This window comes from Nyctereutes procyonoides, unplaced genomic scaffold, assembly GCF_905146905.1.
Source record: "Nyctereutes procyonoides isolate TBG_1078 unplaced genomic scaffold, NYPRO_anot_genome, whole genome shotgun sequence".
In the NCBI taxonomy this organism is placed as follows: Eukaryota; Metazoa; Chordata; class Mammalia; order Carnivora; family Canidae; genus Nyctereutes; species Nyctereutes procyonoides.
In genome coordinates, this window is record NW_026575025.1 from 5,667,249 (window position 1) to 5,684,996 (window position 17,748).

Sequence of the window (17,748 nt, forward strand, 5' to 3'; positions counted from 1 at the left end):
ACAGATGGGGAGAAGCTAGGGGTGTGAGGGGGCAGGGACTGCAGGAGTGTGCAGAATGCACCCTCCGTGGCAGAGTTCGTTCCTCCCCGCAGTGGGGGAGTGCCTGCCAAGTTGCTGGGCCCTCAGGAGCCCATGGTCCCCCTGGGTTTTGCAGAAAGTGACCAGATCCTCCTGGGCCAGGTCTGCTAGGGAAGGAGTTCTGCTTGGAGCCACATCCTGGTCCTGGATTCCTCCCAGGAAGCTCCCCACCCCCCAGGCCTCCTGGTGTCCACTGGCTTCAGTTACTCTGCAGAATCTTCCTGGCAAATCTGCTTGGCCTTCCTGCTTTAGGGTGTGACCTGGGGCTAGCACCTGCCTGCAGCCAGGTGGGGGTGGGGCCCCATGGTCTCAGGAGGAAGCTATCTCAGGACATAGGTTATGTCCACACAGTCACGCCTCTGGCCAGTGGAGCCATCCACGTAGAGATCAGGGTCCTGACTCTGTCTCAGAGCGGCTCAACCTTTTTCTGGGTCTAGGAGAGGAGCCTTGGCTCATCCTCTCTCTGATCAGAGCCCCCCCCCCCACTGCCCTTCCCTGGTGGTCAGTTGGCAGCCTCCACCCAGAGACAGATGCCATGTCAAACCTTACAGGGGAAACCGCAGAATCCTCCAAACAGGCTCTTAGCAGCCCTTGCCTGGACTTGTGCTCAGCCTCTGGGGCCCAGAGACCCCACAGGTCCCTGTTTCCACACAACAGACTACCCAAGTTCTAGTGGCTGGACCAGTGGTTTGGCATATCTCCAGATTCTGTGGCAGTGCCTCTGCTGTTTTGGCCTGCTGGCTACTGCATCCAACCTGGGGGTCAGCTTCGGGGACGGCTGGGTGGCTGGGTGGCTGGGTCTGGCTCTCCCCGTGACTGTCCTCCTGCACTTCACAAAGCTGGTCTCCAGTTGCCAGAGCACAACCCTAAAGGGTGTGGAGTTTCTGTGTGAGATGGTGCAAATGTTTTAAAATTGTAGTGATGGTTGCACAATTCTGAGAATGTGCTAAAAACCTACTGCATTGTACACTTTATTTATCTATTTATTTATTTTTAAAGATTTTATTTACTTATTCATCAGAGACACAAAGAGAGGCAGAGACACAGGCAGAGGGAGAAGCAGGCTCCATGCAGGGAGTCTGATGTGGGACTCGATCCCAGGTCTCCAGGATCACGCCCTGGGCTGAAGGAGGCGCTAAACTGCTGAGCCATCCGGGCTGCCCCTTATTTATTTATTTTAAAATATTTTATTTATTTATTTATTTATTTATTTATTTATTTATTTATTTATGTATTTATGTATTTATGTATTTATGTATTTATGTATTTATGTATTTATGTATTTATTTATGTATTTATGTATTTATTTTTAGATGGGGGGAGGATCCCAAGCAGACAGAGCCTACCGCAGGGGGCTTGATCTCAAGACCCTGAGATCACGACCTGAGCAGAAACTCAGAGTTGGATGTTTAACCACCTGCACCACCCAGGCACCCCAAATCCACACTAAGTGGATGAGCTGTGTGGTAGGAGGATTGTATCACAATAAAGCTGTTAGAGAAATTGAAAAACAGAAGCGTGTGCCTTGTCAGGGCTCTGCCCTCACCCTGGCACCGCTCCTGAGTCTCCATCCCTGAGACCTAGGGCAGAGGTGGGTACCAACACCTGAGCCACTCCATGGTCATCCCACAAGCTCCTCAAAATCAACTCCTCACTGGCTGAGCTATCTTTCCTGAACCCATCGCTCCTCTGGTCCCCTCCATGCATGTATGAGCCATCACTTTCTCCTTCACCCTCTGCTGTCCACCAGCCTCGCCACGTCTCCAGCCACATCCCCCTCTGCCCTCCGATGCTGCCTTCGTCTCCACTCCTGGTCTCCTGGGTTCTGGCTTTGCCCCTGGTCCATGGCCTCAGAGCAGGAGTGGCTTCACTAGGGTGAGTTGGGTCATGCCTTGGCCCTCGGGATGAATCCAAGCTCCTTTGCACGTTGCCCCCACCCCGCCGCTGGCCTCCTGCCCCCTCTGCAGCCTGTGCTTCACACAGCCTGTCACTCAGCATGCCTGGGGTTCTAGATCCAGAGGGAAATATGCCGTGTTCCCGGGACACCACGCTCATCTGGCTCATGGTGCTGCTCGGCCGAGGTGTGTTCACATCCAGCCAAGAGGATCAGGAGCTGGCTGATGGTGAGAGCGAGACACAGCCCAGGGAAAGAAGATCTCTCAGCGTCCAGGGCCAGCTCTGCCACTGACCCTGAGGGGTCACAGTAGCCCAGGTCCGTGTGCACAGGGAGAGCATGGCAGCCCCTGCTCTGGAGGTCCTAGATGAGTCTCAGATCGCTTCGGGCTCCATGGGACTGGGATGCAGAGCTCCAAAAGTCTGGGGTCCCCTGGGGAGACCCTTCAGAGAGGCTCTGAGTCCCCATCATTGGGTTGTGTCTGGACCCTCTGGGGTCTTCCCCGTCATGAGACTGGACTGGCTCTTGGAGGGTCAGCACAGTAGAGGCACAGGGGCAGGGGACTCCATGGCCCGGGCAGGGTGAGCAGGACAACTGCTGACTGGTTTGGTCTGGGCTCCCCACTCGCTCCACACGCAGCCTGAGGCCACTGCCCACCCCCGTCTCTGCCTCTCCAGAGGCGCTGGCTTCCTAGTTCTGTTCTCTGGCTCAGGTCATGAGCAGGAAGGCTGGGAACTCAGCTAGGCCAGGCTGGCACCTTCTCCAAGCACACAGATCCGGATATCGCCCTCTCGTGGGTCACATCCGTGTGTTCAGGTCACTAAGGAGCCTGGTGCCTTCTGGAATCCAGCTGCAGGGGAAGCAGGACCCGTGGGAAACAAAGTTCATCCAGATGCTCAAGCTTCAGGTCTACAGATGCACCATGGTCCATCAGGTCCACAGATGACCTGAAGTCAGAGTTCTCCAGAGATGCAGCGGTAGAAGGTGTAAGGAGGTCTATGTTGCACACTAGCTCACCTCCTTGGGGAGTCTGGGATGCCCCACCACCTGCCACCTGCATGCCAGGCACCTGGGAAGGCTGGCGCTGTGATTCAGCCTGAGCCCATCAACCCAGGTGGTACAACGGCGAGACACCCTATAGATCCGCTGCATTCCAGACACTCTTCCTCCCTTACCCACTGTGTACCAGCAGTCCCATGTCCCCTGGGCAGTCAGGACCAGTCCTCCCACCAACACTGTACCTCCTTCCTCTGCCTGCAGATTGAGGGGTGTGAAGGGCCCAGAGCGGCTGGGTGGCAGGCTGAACTTCCAGTTCAGGAGAGTCACTGCTGTGTCTTCTGATAGAAGCATCCCTCCCTCTGTACCTGAGACCTCAGGGCAGCAGACCATAAGGTCATGGGGAAGAGGGACACCTGGGTGGCTCAGTGGTTGAGCATCTGCCTTTGGCTCAGGACATGATCCTGGGGACCTAGGTTCAAGTCCTGCATTGGGCTCCCCACAGGGAACCTGCTTCTCCCTATCCCTGTGTCTCTGCCTCTCTCTCTCTCTCTCTCTCTCTCTCTCTCTCTCTCTCATGAATAAATAGATAAAATCTTAAAAAAAAAAAAAAGTCGTGGGACGGGAAGCAAACGCTTTGCTAGTGGGGCACCAGGGGTAATAGCCAGAGGTGCTCTTGCCATTTCCAGCCCCTGATTCCTGGACCCCCTAATCCTGGCTCAGGGGGATGCAGCACAGAATGTCAGATGCTGCCTCAGAGTGTGTACGGCCTTCAGGAGCCCCTGTCCCAGCCCTGCAGGGTACCGCCACCTGGCTAGGACTGAAACCCAGCCTCCACTCTCCTCTGGAGCAGCTGCTACAGGAGGGTGGGGACCGCAGTGAGACCAGGGAGTTCGTGAGCGTGACCCATGGCTGCCTTCGTTTGCTGTGCAGCGAGCTCCTGCGCCAAAGCCCTGCCTGTGGGACATCCGATGGCAGATGAGGCATTCTGGAAGTCCACGGTGGTGTTTTGGTGGAAATGCAGTGTGCGGGGACGGCAAATCTATATCCTGAATAAGTGTCTATTCCAATAGGAACCGAGCCCGGCCCTCGATGGCGGAAGCTTCCAGCGTGGTCACCTGCTAGCAGGTGGCTGGCCGGTCGCCTCGGGAAGGGTGCTGGGTGAGGGCTCCATGCGGGTCTCTGCCGTGGGCAGACGGGGCACATGGCGGTGGTCACAGCTGGGTCGGCCTTGGTGTGTGAAGTCCACGAGCTGAGCCACGCACGACCCCCACCCTGCCTCCATGGCCACTTTGTGCCTGAGCCCCGTGGGCGATGGCCGGGTGCCCGGGGCGGGGGCTGCCTGGTACCCACGGGACAGGCCATCCTGCGAGCCGGATGATGGAAGTCCTCTGCCGACTCTCCCTTTGGTGGGCGTTCACACAGGGCACAAATACCCAGTTCTTGCCTGTGCACACACCTCTTCCCCGAACTCCCTTGTCATCAATTTCCGGGTCATGGTCCTTCCAAGTCCCTGACCATCCAGCCAGAGCACTGGCCGCAGCCCGGGAATCAGCGTGTAATCTCACGTCCAGCCGTTTCTCCTTTGGAGCCCAGGGCCCAGGCAGGTGCCCTGCCCAGAGTTCTGCCCCTAGAGGATTGTCCTTCATGTCCCTCAGAGACGTCCCGGGGAGGGGGCCATAGTGTGGCAGCTGTCCAGGCCAGGTGGCAGCTCCTGGGCACCGGGCAGCTCCATCTGGAAACCCAGCCCAAGCCCCCTTTCCCTGTCAGCTGACTGGTGGGGACTCCCCATGGGGCCACAGGCCAGATGGGGACAGAGAAGCCGTGTAACAGAGGTGAGGGCCTTGGGCATTTGGGCCACATGTTCAGGTAAGTTCCTTGTGCCTCCAGGGCCTGCACGGGTCTGACCACGGACACACCACCTCCACAGGATGACAGAGTGCTGTGTGCCCAGCAGTACAGCTCAGTGGCTCAGACTTGCAGGGTGACTTGGTGGCCTGCGGCCTAGCGTTCAATCTCTACGAAAGCCTAGAGCTGTTTCTCAAAGGAGAGCAGTCACCTGGGGCAGATGGCTGGATCCTGCCCCCAAATCCCAAAGTCCTGTGCATAGAGCTCCAGACAGCTTCTCCGTCCACATGGACATTGCAGGCATGGTGGGCTCTGCTGGGTCACAAGCCCCGACCTACCACAGAGCCGTGTCTTGTTCTGGGCCCCAATCACTCCTAGCAGCTTCAGGGGTCACTCAGCTGGAGTAACACTCCCACACGAGGGACATGCTGTGTCCACAGTCCAGAGAAGCCCACTGGGCATTGTGCCTCTGTGTTGGTCATGGGAGAGACCAGACCCAACAATCTGTCCCTCACCTCAGAGGACGTATCTTGCCATGCCCCACACCCCAGGGCCTCTAAAAATGTTTCTGAAGTAGGGGATCCCTGGGTGACTCAGCAGTTTAGCACCTGCCTTCGGCCCAGGGTGTGATCCTGGAGTCCTGGGATCGAGTCCCACATCAGGCTCCCTGCATGGAGCCTGCTCCTCCCTCTGCCTGTATCTCTGCCTCTCTTTCTCTCTCTCTCTCTGTCTCTCATAAATAAAAATAAATAAATAAATAAATAAATAAATAAATAAATAAATAAATAAATATTTTTAAAAAATGTTTCTGAAGTAGAAGCCTTCTGAACTTTAGTTGGATTGATCCCCCCCTCCTTGGTGTGGATGTGTCTTACCAGTAAGTCTAGGGCAGCTGCTGCTTATTTCTCACGGGCCCACCAGCATAACTGCAGGGCAGCAGTATGGGAGTATGTGGAAGGGGCAGATGACAGTGTCCGTGTGAGTTCACTTATGACATGGGCCTGGTCCGCCCCAGAGGTGAGGCCATGATGGTGTGCTGCTGCCTTTGCAGCTAAAGGCAGATGGCTGGGGGAGAAAGCATTGGCTAGGTCAACAGGGGCAGGGGCAATCCTCCAGCAATGAGACCACATCTGACACAGCAGGCACCGGGGGAGACACCACTGCACAAACTCACAGTAACCCACTGTCCTTTGCCCGCCAGGATCCTCCTGTCCTCTGCACAGGCCTGACAGGCCAAGGGAGTGGGGGTGCAGTGGGCATCACCACCCTGTGCCCTTCAAGTCCTGGGGGAGGCTCCAGCCTCCGCACCACCCCAGGTACACAGTATTATGGTTCAGGGACCCTCTGCCTGTGGAGAGGTGGTTCTGGTGGTTCCATGTGGTCTTTCCCACCATCACAGTCCCCCCTTCACGGTCAGAGAACCAATGAGGGAGGCTGCCAGCTGCTCGATGTGTCTGCCCAAGTTATGCTTTCAGGAGCTGGAGAGGCTGCCGCACGGCGGGGTCGGGACCCACCAGCCCCTGAACGAGGTGACCCTGGGCTGGAGCTGTGTCAATGGCCCGGCCTGCGCGAACCTGCCCCAATGGGTGGTGACCAGGACGTGTGGGGCCTCTGGGAACTGGGTCAGTTTAGAGCCCGTGTCCCGCAGTCCCCAGAGTCTCTGTATTCTCACCCCCTGACCCCCAGGGCACAGTCACCCCAGTAAAACCTGCAGGTCCTTTGGGGAAGGCCGGGTGGAGGGGACCGGCGGACGTTTCCAGCACTGCCTGGGGTCTTCCCTCCGGGCCGGGGTCTGGTCCATGAACTGGCTCAGCCTCAAGGTTGACCAGGGTGGGGGCCATGTGTCTCTGTTGTCGGGGTTCCACTGGGATGAATGCTCACACTACCCAGGATGTTTCTTTTTCTTTTTCTTTTTTTTTTAATTTTTTATTTAAATTCAGTTTAGTTCACATACAGTGTATTATTAGTTTCAGGGTAGAATTTCATGATTCATCAGTCGCATAGAATCCCCAGGGCTCATCCCATATCGTGCCTCCTTCACGACTGTCCCTCAGGGACCCTGTCCCCCCAACCCCCCTCCAGCGACCCCCTGACCACCCAGGACCCTTCTGCTCCTACAGATGGAGTGGGGATCCCGTGTGTGTCCCATCCACATCCCTGCTGGGAATGCCCCGAGCAACCAGCCATCCCTGCAGGGCTCTGTGAGCCTGAATGTGCTGCCTGCTGCCTGGACTCTGCTGTCCACCCTGGGGAGCTGCGTCCAGCTTGTGTTTGGTGGCCAAGTGCCACTGCGTGGCCCTGCCCCCAGGATCCAATTGCTGTCATGGTTTTTAGGATTCCCAGGTCAGAGGCTGCAGATCCCCCACGAGGTGTACCTGCAAAGTGACCGCAGAGTCCCTCGAGCCTGCACAGGTGCCCCTTGGTCGTGGTGAGACAGGCATACCCTTCACTCCCTGCAGTTCTGATGAAAATCATGTCTCCCGAGCCCTGGCAGTGTGGGGGTGAGCACATGTCAGCAAACCCACCCCAACTTTCCAACCTCCTTAAGCCTTTGGCCAGGGGAGGTCAGGCCTTTCCGGCCACTCGGGGCAAGCCATCCTTAGGTCTGTGTTTCAGCCGACAGACTGCAAGAGCCCTTCCTCAGGCACCAAGCAGCAGTGTTACATTCTGAATCCCAGGGTCATCTGGGTTGCTCAGTGGTTGAGGGTCTGCCTTCGGCTCAGGTCGTGATCCTGGGATCTGGGATCGAGTCCCACATCAGGCTCCCTGTGGGGAATCTCCCTCTGCCTGTGTCTCTGCCTCTCTCTCTCTCTCTCTCTCTTTCTCTCTCTGTCTCTCATGAATAAATAAAATGTTTAAAAAAAATCCCAAATCCCAGCTGAGTGAGGCCAGGCCTGGTCCCACTTTACGTCCCCTCCAGTGCTATCCCACAGCCTCAGACCCATTCCTGCCCGTGTTCTCCCGGCCTCCATCTGGAAGCAGCAGGAAGCCCCAGCTGTGCTGTCGGAGTGCGGCACACCTTTTCGTGAGTCACACCTTGCTCCTCACCTTCGGGGCTTGCTGGGACTTGCATCTAGTTTTGGCTCTAGAAGCAAAGAGGGGTGGTGGGCATGGGTCCAGAGGAGACCCAGAGTGGCAACCCCTCCAGCAGCGCAGGGTCATGCTCCTGGGGTAGGGGTGGGGAGATCTCTTCCACTGAAGAGAAGACTCGTCAGAATTTAGGGGTGTGGGATCCCCCACTGCTGCAGGGTCTGGCCACTCATCGCCACCCCAGCCTACAGGATTGTAGCCTTCCCAGTCAGTGCCCTCGCGTTAACAGCAGACACCCTGAGAGGCTGGGGGTTCCCTTAATGTAGTACGGCCGATCACAGGATGAGGGTCTGCATCAGATTTTGAGCCACCTCTGCCCTTCAGCTGGGGGGGCACATGGCTGTTGTCAGGGCACACACAGAGGCTCTTGGTTTGTTTCTGTGGCATCAAAGCTGAGAATTGGAATTCTTGAGCTCATTCTTTTCTTGAACTGCTCTGTCCAGCATCTTTAGGAGCAACCAACCAACGTCATTGGAGTTTTGGTTTTTCACAACGTTCGGGGTAATCCAGCTCCTGGCTTCCTGTAAGTGGCTAGTTAGGAGGATTTAAGAATTTTATGCATCCTTATTGCCATATCATGCCATGGACTGTCCGTCCTTAGTACTGGAAATAGTCATTCCCATCTTCAATCCAATCAGACCGGAGAGCCAGTTCCAGAAACCCAAGAACCAACTCAAGATATGAATTTTCCCTAACATCCTTTTCCTCTAGAATCACTCTTCATACAAAAATATGTATTAGTCAGGGTTCTCCAGGGAAAGAGAACTACTAGGTGATATCTATTGATCAATAGATTGACAGATCAATCAATCGATCGATTGATAGATAACTTCATCACTATAGATTCTACAGGTATTAAATGAATAAGAGAATATTATGAAACTATGCCAATAGGTCATTGATGTAGATGAAATAGACAAATTCTTTAAAAGACACAAACTACCAAAACTCATTCAAGGGATCCCTGGGTGGCGCAGTGGTTTAGCGCCTGCCTTTGGCCCAGGGCGCGATCCTGGAGACCCGGGATCGAATCCCACGTGGGGCTCCCGGTGCATGGAGCCTGCTTCTCCCTCTGCCTATGTCTCTGCCTCTATGTGTGTGACTATCACAAATAAATAAAAATTTAAAAAAAATAAAAAAACATTTAAAACAAACAACAAACTCATTCAAGAGTAAATAAATAACCAGAATAGACTCATATCTATTCAGTAAATTAAATTTGTGGTAGAAGAAAAACTTCCTACAGAGAAAACTCCAGGCCTAGATGGCATAACTGGTAAATTCTTTTTTTTTTTTTTTGGTAAATTCTTTAAAATATTTAAGGAACACATAAAGCCAGTTCTACATAAACTCATACAGAACGATTAAAATGGATAGAATATTTCCCAACTCATTCCATGAGGCTGGCATTGCCCTGATACCAAAGTCAGACAAATACAACATAAGGAAAGAAAACTATAGGCTCATATCCCTCATGAACATACATGCAAAAATTCTAAAGAAAACGTCAGCAAATCAAATCCAACAATACACAAGTAGGGTTTATTTTTTTTAAGATTTTATTTATTTATTTATTTATTTATTTATTTATTTATTTATTCATGAGAGACATACAGAGAGAGGCAGAGACACAGGCAGAGGGAGAAGCAGGCTTTCTGTGGGGAACCTGATGCAGGACTTGATTCCAGGACCCCAGGATCATGACCTGAGCTGAAAGCCGATGTTCAACCACTGAACTACCAAGTAAGGTGCCCCCAAGTGGGGTTTATTCTAGGAATGCAAGGTGGTTTAACATTTAAAAAACCAACTCAATTAACTGACCATATTAAATTTAAAAAGAAAAACCACATCATTATCTCAATAGATACAGAAAAAAGATTTGGCAAAATCCAATAGTCATGATTTTCAAAATCCCAGCAAAGTAAGAATTAAAGGAGCTTTTCTCAGCCTGATAAAGGACATCAAATTTTATGCTGAGAGACTGGATGCCCTCCCTCTAGGATCAGGAACCAGACAAGGATGACTTTTCTCAAACTTCTATTTAGCCTTGTTCTTTAGATTGTAGCCAGTGTAATAAGGCAAGAAAAAGAATAAAAAGGCACCTAGGTAGGAAAGAAAGAGCAAACCACTGTTACTCACAGAAAGCACGATCACCATTGGAGAAAATCTGACCAAATGTACAAAAACACTACTCTAGGGCAGCCCCGGTGGTGCAGCAGTTTGGCGCCGCCTGCAGCCTGGGGTGTGATCCTGGAGACCCAGGATCGGGTCCCGCATCGGGCTCCTTGCATGGAGCCTGCCTCTCTCTCTGCCTGTGTCTCTGCCTCTCTCTCTCTCTGTATGTGTCTCTCATGAATAAATAAAATAAAATCTTTAAAAAAAAACACTACTCTAACTAAAATGAGCTTAGCAGGATTGCACGATATAAGCTCAATATAGACAATGAATTGTAATGCAGTATGCCAGCAAAGAATAATAGGGAGATGAACTTTAAATGGCCATCTACAATAACATCAAAAATATTAAATACATAGATATAAATATGGCAAAAGACATTCAAAACTGTACACTATGGGAGAAATTATAAAAGACTTAAATAAATGGAGAGATACACAGTATTTATTGACTGGAAGATCCAATATTAAGATATGAATTTTCTCCCAGTTAGGTTCAACATAATCCCAATCAAAATACTACCAGGCTTTTTTATAGAAATGGACAAACTGATTTTTAAAATTCATATGTTCTTTGCACACATTTATTTTTATTCCTCAATTTATACATCATATTATCTGCAGAATTTTGTAGGGGGTATTGGGTTGGGATGAAGCACATCATAATTCTCACCATTAAGTTAATGGGAAAAATTTTTCTTCATTAAATGGGTTTCCCATTCACATAAACGTTCTTGTGAACAAATAAATATGTTTAAGTATGGAATAAATGTATATGAGCATTTGTCTCCAAGCTGTCCACCCTCTGTCTTTTAGGATTTGTTCTTGTGGCAATCCCATGCAGTTCGGGATTTTTTTTTTTTTATCAGGCTTCCTCTTAAGTCCTTATGTCAGGTAGGCAAGTCTGTCTTTGCTGTTCTTTGTATCAAGCTGACTGTCCTGTTGGTGGACCTCTGTACTTCACCATCAGTGCAGAGTCAGTACATCAAGCGTTTCAGACTCCTAGCTGAGAATGTGCTTAGGATTGCACTGGATGTCTCAGTCAATTTAGGGAAGATTGGCACCTTTGTCATATAAAAGCATCCTTGCATGAGATGTCTGTCTGTTTACTCCAAACAATGTCTACCAGGGTCCTTGTTTGAATCTTAGATTTTTCACAGTGAGGCCTGAAATATTTCTATTCCATTAATTTCTAGATACCCCCAGTTTTGTTATCATGATAAGTGGTATCTTGTGTATATCTTACTGTATTTTCTCATTGGTGATTGCCAGCTCTGTGAGCAGGAACTTGGTCTCTCCCCACCTGCCACAGCTCTTGGTGCATCTTCCAAGAATTATTTCTCTTGTTTGAGAATTTTGTGGGCAAGGCAGGTGTTTCCATGGCCAATATTCTAGATATTCTGAGGCTTGTTTCCTAAAATGATCTTTATTCCACTTTCACATTTAAATCATAATCACGCCCTATAAAATCCTCTATGCCAAGTTATTTATCTTCTGTGCTTTCAGAATACAATTCTTTGTTCATATAATTCTTTTTTTTTTTTTATTAGACGAACTCATTTATTTGACACATTAAATTAGGCAAAGAAAAATATACGCAACTGCATAAAAAGAATCACATTCTTATACTACTTGAACATAGAGCAGTGGTCAAAAATAATGAATTGTGGAATGGATCTCAGGATTTAATGAAAAAAACACCCTGCACGGCAAAACTTCAGGCTTCTAACTTCACTGAATCCAATACTAAACGTGCTTCCTTATATTCCTCAGCTTCTTCCAAGTCTTTTTCACTCTCTAATAACTGCAGAAGATCAGTATATGCAGCTTCCAACCTGCGCTGGCAATCTGGGATCATCATCCGGGACTCCTGCAGTATCTCTGCCTGCTTTTTAATGGCATAATTTTCACCATCTTCAGCTTTCATTTTTTCAATCTTTTCTTCTTGTTGTTTTGCTTCTTTTTCATACATCATTTTTTCTTTGACCAATCGCTTTACGACGCCGGTTTTGATCTTGATCTGCCTCACGCGAGGATCCGCCATGGTCCCTCGAGCGCCGCGAGGAGGGGTGGAGGCCCGGGGAGCCGCGGAGGGAGCCGACGCCGAGGTCGCGGTCGCGTCGGCGCCCATATAATTCTTGCAGAGAATGTTATGAATATCATTCTTGCCTTTCAGGTGACCTGCGGTTACTCCAGAACGTTCCAGAATGTTGGCATTTGCATGTGTCACCAGGATGCATCTGGTTTCTTCCTCATCTGTCCTGTTGGCTCCCGAGAGCCCTCGCTTGTGTTTCTTTAATTCTGAGGCACTTATTTCATTCCTTTCTCAAACATTTCCTGCTTCCTCTCTCGTCTGTCCCTTTGTGACTGTTCTTGTTGGGTCAGCCTGTTTGAGCTTTTCTCCTGGCACCTCTCAGCTTCCTGAACTGTCTCAAATCCCCACAAGTGACAGCTCACCTCTGCGATGGGCCTTCCCATGGAATCTGTACTGCCCTGTGCCCACTCACTGTGTCGTTCAACTGCCATACTTCCCACACCTACCACTGGCCCCTGGCTCCCAGATCTGCCTGCTTGTCCCTCTTCATGTTGCTACTACCATCCATTGTGTTTGCAGGTCTCTGTCCAGATTCCTTGAACCTCTTGGCTCATCTGTTGCAGTAGTTCTGCTGCAAATGCTGCGTGAGAGTCAGATTGCAGCTTCTCTCTTCTGGTGGTCAGCCCAGGAATTTCTGCTCCTACTGAAATGACACCACTCCATCTTGGGAGGTCCGGGATGCATATGGGGGAGGGTGCTCAAAGAACAGGGGAGGGGCTTGTGTTTCTCTCTCTCTCTCTCTCTCTTTAAAGATTTTATTTATTTATTCATGAGAGCTAGAGAGAGAGGCAGAGACATAGGCAGAGAGAGAAGCAGGCTCCCCGCGCGGAGCCCACTGTGGGACTCTATCCTGGGACTCCGGGATCATGACCTGAGCTGAAGGTAGACACTCAACCATTGAGCCACCCAGATGCCCCTCTTTCTCTTTTATTTACCTACAACATATCTATTGGTTCCCTTCCTTTGAGACAGTCACGCTGAGGGGAGGTGGCTGGGGATGGAGCAGGGGTCAAGGACAGGAGATACACCAGCAGGGTCAGGAGGTCAGTTATATGAAGAGAGGGGAGAATGAGGTGTGGAAGTGTACATGTTGGAGACAGAGGAAGCCAGGTGCGGCAGTCGGAGAAAGCAGTGGCAGATATGGAATGGAGGGGTCTTGTACAGACCAGCAGTGTTGGGCCGGAGTCAAAGAAATCATGGTAACGTAGAAAGATGGATGAACAGAGAGAACAAGATGTGGCTGTGAGAGAGAGAGAGAGAGTTCCCAGCTGGACAATCTAGGAGACTGATGCCCAAATGGCACTGAGTGCACCCAACATGCAGATCTTGGCTTTTAAACACTAGCCTCTGTGAAAAGGACCAGAGCTTCTTGGGGCCACAGCTGATTCCAGGGTGAGGGAACAGAGTATCCAGATGAAACTGGAACATCTTGTAGTGGAAAGTAAGAAAGCTGCTCAAAAACTTGTGGGGGGGGGGATCCCTGGGTGGCGCAGTGGTTTGGCGCCTGCCTTTGGCCCAGGGCACGATCCTGGAGACCCGGGATCGAATCCCACGTCGGGCTCCCGGTGCATGGAGCCTGCTTCTCCCTCTGCCTATGTCTCTGCCTCTCTCTCTCTCTCTCTCTCTGTGTGTGTGACTATCATAAATAAATAAAAATTAAAAAAAGAAACTTGTGGGGGGTTATCAGAAGGACCAAGGGGCCAGCATGAAGAGACTCCTGCCGGCCCAATCTGGGATGATTTTAGCATCAAAGTATGTGACAGTAGCAGATGACAGCCCATTGCATGAAACAGAGATTCAGGAGTCTGTCCTGAAATCCACGTGTTCACACATGGAGGAGGGGGAGGAGGGGGAAAAAGCACATGCGCTCTCTCTCTCCCTCTCTCTCTGCAGTAGGATTCCAATTAATAAACACAGAAGGAATGGTGAAATTGGAAAGTTGCCCTTCCATGATCATCACGGTAACGATTATCTGAGTGTGGATCACTACATGACGCAAGGACACGTGACTCACAGTTTGAGGATGAACAGGACAGTCACACGGCTTCAGAGTCTGTCCCCACAGAAGGTAAATTACAAACATTGACGTTACGTTGGTGAAACCTGCAATCAGGGGCTCAAGGTTAGTACCACCAGGTCTCTCTGTGTCGGTGGCAGTGATGGCGAGACTAGGACCACACTCACCTTCCCCGTGAGCGGCCAGAACAGGGGGAGGCTCCTGCTGCAGCGTTTCCGAGCGAGGACAGCACATGGTGAGGGATCCGTGGGACACAGTGGGTAGGGTGACCTACTGGGGACCAACAGCCTGTGGTTTCTCAGTTGGGCCTGGAGGTCTCCCAGAGGTGGGGAGGTGCAGATCGGAGTCGGGGAAGTTGAGGCAAGTAAGATTTATAGGCAGATCCCTGGAGAGAGAGGGGTGGCTGAGGAAGGAGGAGGGAGGGGGGAAGGGGGGGTGAGGGAAGGAGGAGAGAGCAGAGGGGAAGGAGTGGAAGCAGGGGAGAGGGAGGGAGAGAAGGGAGAGAGGGGAGCAGAGGAGGGGAGGAGATGGAGGGCGTGCATGCTCTCTCTCTCTCTCTCTCTCTCTCTCTCTCTCTCTCTCACACACACACACACACACACACACACACACACAAGCGCTCATGTGCACCACCAGCCAGTGTCAGCGTCCCAGTTTATCACACTGGCAGATCTTCCCTCAGATGTGACCCCCTCTAGTGGGCAGAGACGGGCTTGGTTCGCAGGCATCACCTGCTGGTGCCCAGCTCCAGTGAGCATCTGCTGCCCGCCCCCAGGGCTGTCTGCTCAGGGAGCTGGAGGTGATAAGGCCCAAGGCAGGGGAGGGGTGCAGACGTAAGGAGCCCTCTGGACGTCCTGCTGAGCCAGAGAAGCCAGAGTCAGAGGGACCAACCCTGTATGATATGCCAGTAAGTCAAATATAGTAGGAGAGGATGGATTCTGTAGGATTCCACTTCTGTGGGGTCCCTGGGCTTGTCAGACTCATGGACATGGAGAGTGGACAGTGGTCACAGGATGGGAGGGACGGGGTCAGTGTCTCCTGGGGACAGAGAGTGGACGGTGGTCACAGGGCCGGGGGAGGGATGGGGTCGGTGTCTTCTGAGGACAGAGTCTCCATTTGGGATGATGGACAGTCCTAGAGATGGACGGTGGGGATGGCTGCACAACATGAATGTGTTGTGCCCCTGAATTATAACTCCTATAAATGGTTAAAATGGCAAATGTTTGTTGTGGGTTTTGTACGGTCTGTTGGAAAGAACTCTGGAGGAGCCACTGGGATGTGTCAGTCCTGGGCTGGGATGTGGCAATCTCAGGGCTCTGGCCCAGGAAGGGCTTGGGGAAAGGTGTCATTTGGGAAATACCCACTAAATCTCTGGAATGCGGCTAGAAAGAAGGCAGGGCCTGAGAGTCCCTTGGATTCTTTGACATTTAAAACCACTAGAATTGATGAAATGACCCAAGGAGCCAGAACCAGAAAAGAAAGGGGCCTGGTTGGGGCCCGGGGACCCCAGTCCTGTCCGCACTTGGGACACCGGGGCGTCAGCAGGAGACTGGGAAGCAGAGCCAATCTGCGGGGACTCCCAGGGCCTCCAGGGCTGATGGCCACCACACAAGGGCCAAGGTGAGGACAGAAGGCTGTATGCTGGGCTTGGGAGCAGGGAGGTCCCTGGTGGGTGGCAGCCAGATAGTGCGCTCCAACGGGAGGAGAGGAGGGGGTGAGGGTGGGGAACCTGATGGGGTCTACACCACAGGGCCCTGGGCACGACTCAGAACCTGGGATTTCATTTCCTGGGCCTGCGTGTGGACCCTCTGCCTCCGAGGTCAGCATGGGCCGCCCCCGCCCACCGCCAGCAGGTGAGTCAGCAGGTGAGCCAGCAGACCCCAGACGGTGCCGCAGTGTGGTGCTGCAGTGCTCAGAGCAACCTCTGAGCACAACCAGGAACGCCCACCACTGTGTCCATCTTCCAAGGCTCACACCCGTCACACAACCCAGGACGTGGTAGGAGGTGACTCTGGGAAATACTCCAAAGGTGACGCTGTGCACCTGCCCTCCCTCTGCCCCTTGGCCCCCACGGGCACTTCTTTTTTCACAAAAGCACAGCTTTATTGAGATATAATTCACATATCACAAACTTCCAACACTCTTCTAAAGTGTACAGTTCTACGGCTTTGAGTGTATCCAGAGTCAGGCAGCCACCACCACTCCTTAATTTTGGAACATCGTCAGCTCTGAGAAAGGAAACCGCACGCCCAAGAGTGGCCACTCCCCCCTGGGCCCCAGCCCTGGCAGCCACGACTCTGCTTTCTGTGTCCTGCGTGCCTTTTCCAACCAACTTCCAGATAAAGACAAATAAAGCCAATCTCCCACCTGCTGAGACACAGCTAAGGCCACAGGACCTGCACACCCTGTCTCAGGAGGTGGGGAGCCCTCATCCGCCCCGGGTGGGGCCCGCCCCTCATCCAGCTGAGTGGCACCCCCACTCTGACGTCCCAGGCTTCCAATCCTGAGGCACGAAGGGAATGGAGCACATTTATATAAAGCATAGGGGGTGGAGGAATGGAGGGGTGGAGGGGGAGAACACAAGACTGCACTCATACCCCATGGATCCCCAACAGATAAGGACTCGGACTATGCTGCGGGCCTGGCTGTGCAGCGGGCCATGGGGTCCCAGCCACGCCATAAGCACCTTCCTGCACCCCACTCTGTGATCTGTCCATCTGCATGCTCTCAGCTGATCCTGGCTCCTGGCTTTGTAGGATGTCCCAAGCCTTCATTCCAGACGGGTCTGAGCCAATGGCTGTGATTTTTCCGTTGATTTTAATCACAGGACACAGGAATCAGAGGTGCTCCGGGGGATGTCCTGCATTCCAGACATACTGCTTCTCAGTGCCGTTGTGTAATAGCCCATCTCCCTTCGATAGGATCGGCTCCCCCAGCCTGTGTGGTAAGCCCCTCTCCGCCTGCTGTTTCTCTGGCATGAGGATCCCAAGAGACCTGGTGGCTATCTCCTTCCAGTTTCATGGGGGCCCTGTGTGTCCTTGGGGGGAGCCCCTCCCTCAGGTGCGTGGACTTCTAGACAGTGGGAGCCTGGAGTCTGCGGCAGGAGGGCACCATCTCAAACGTGGGTAACAACCGTCACAGCCACTCCCCACCCCTGTGACTCTGCGGCCACAAATTGGAGCCATGAGAGCAAACACTGATCCAGAGTGTACCCCTTACCCTGGAGGACCCTGTCCCCACCTCACAAGGCATTGCCACTCAGCAGGTGCCACAGTGGAGCCTTCAAAAGGCCATGTGGTTGTTCTGCTGGGCCCACCACCCCACCCTACCGGCTGTGATGTGAGCTCCTTGGCCAGAAGCAAAGTTCCGTGAGACGCCATGAATGCGAATATGGGGTTGGGAAAGCCGATCCATGCTCAGAGTCAGGATCTCGCCTAGTGAAGCCAGAGTGGGGCCCATGCCCTGATGGAGGCTGTCTGGTGATACACTGCCACCGGGAAGCCGGTGGGCCCTGCACGCAGCACTGGGATATCAGCACTAGGCCCTGTGGAGTCTG

The 17,748-nt window shown here is 52.3% G+C and overlaps 1 protein-coding gene across 1 annotated transcript; it reads right to left on the reverse strand.

Annotated features, from left to right (window-relative positions):
* Window positions 1-11,621: 11,621 nt before the first annotated feature.
* Window positions 11,622-12,201, reverse strand: LOC129502935 (tubulin-specific chaperone A). The gene has a single exon (XM_055314827.1). The coding sequence runs from the start codon at window positions 12,122-12,124 to the stop codon at window positions 11,798-11,800; it is 327 nt and encodes a 108-aa protein (XP_055170802.1). The 5' UTR covers window positions 12,125-12,201; the 3' UTR covers window positions 11,622-11,797.
* Window positions 12,202-17,748: the final 5,547 nt, after the last annotated feature.

What these genes read in the sequence shown, in the direction of transcription:
- LOC129502935 (XM_055314827.1), bottom strand. Translation starts at nt 12,124, where the DNA reads ATGGCGGATCCTCGCGTGAGGCAGATCAAGATCAAAACCGGCGTCGTA.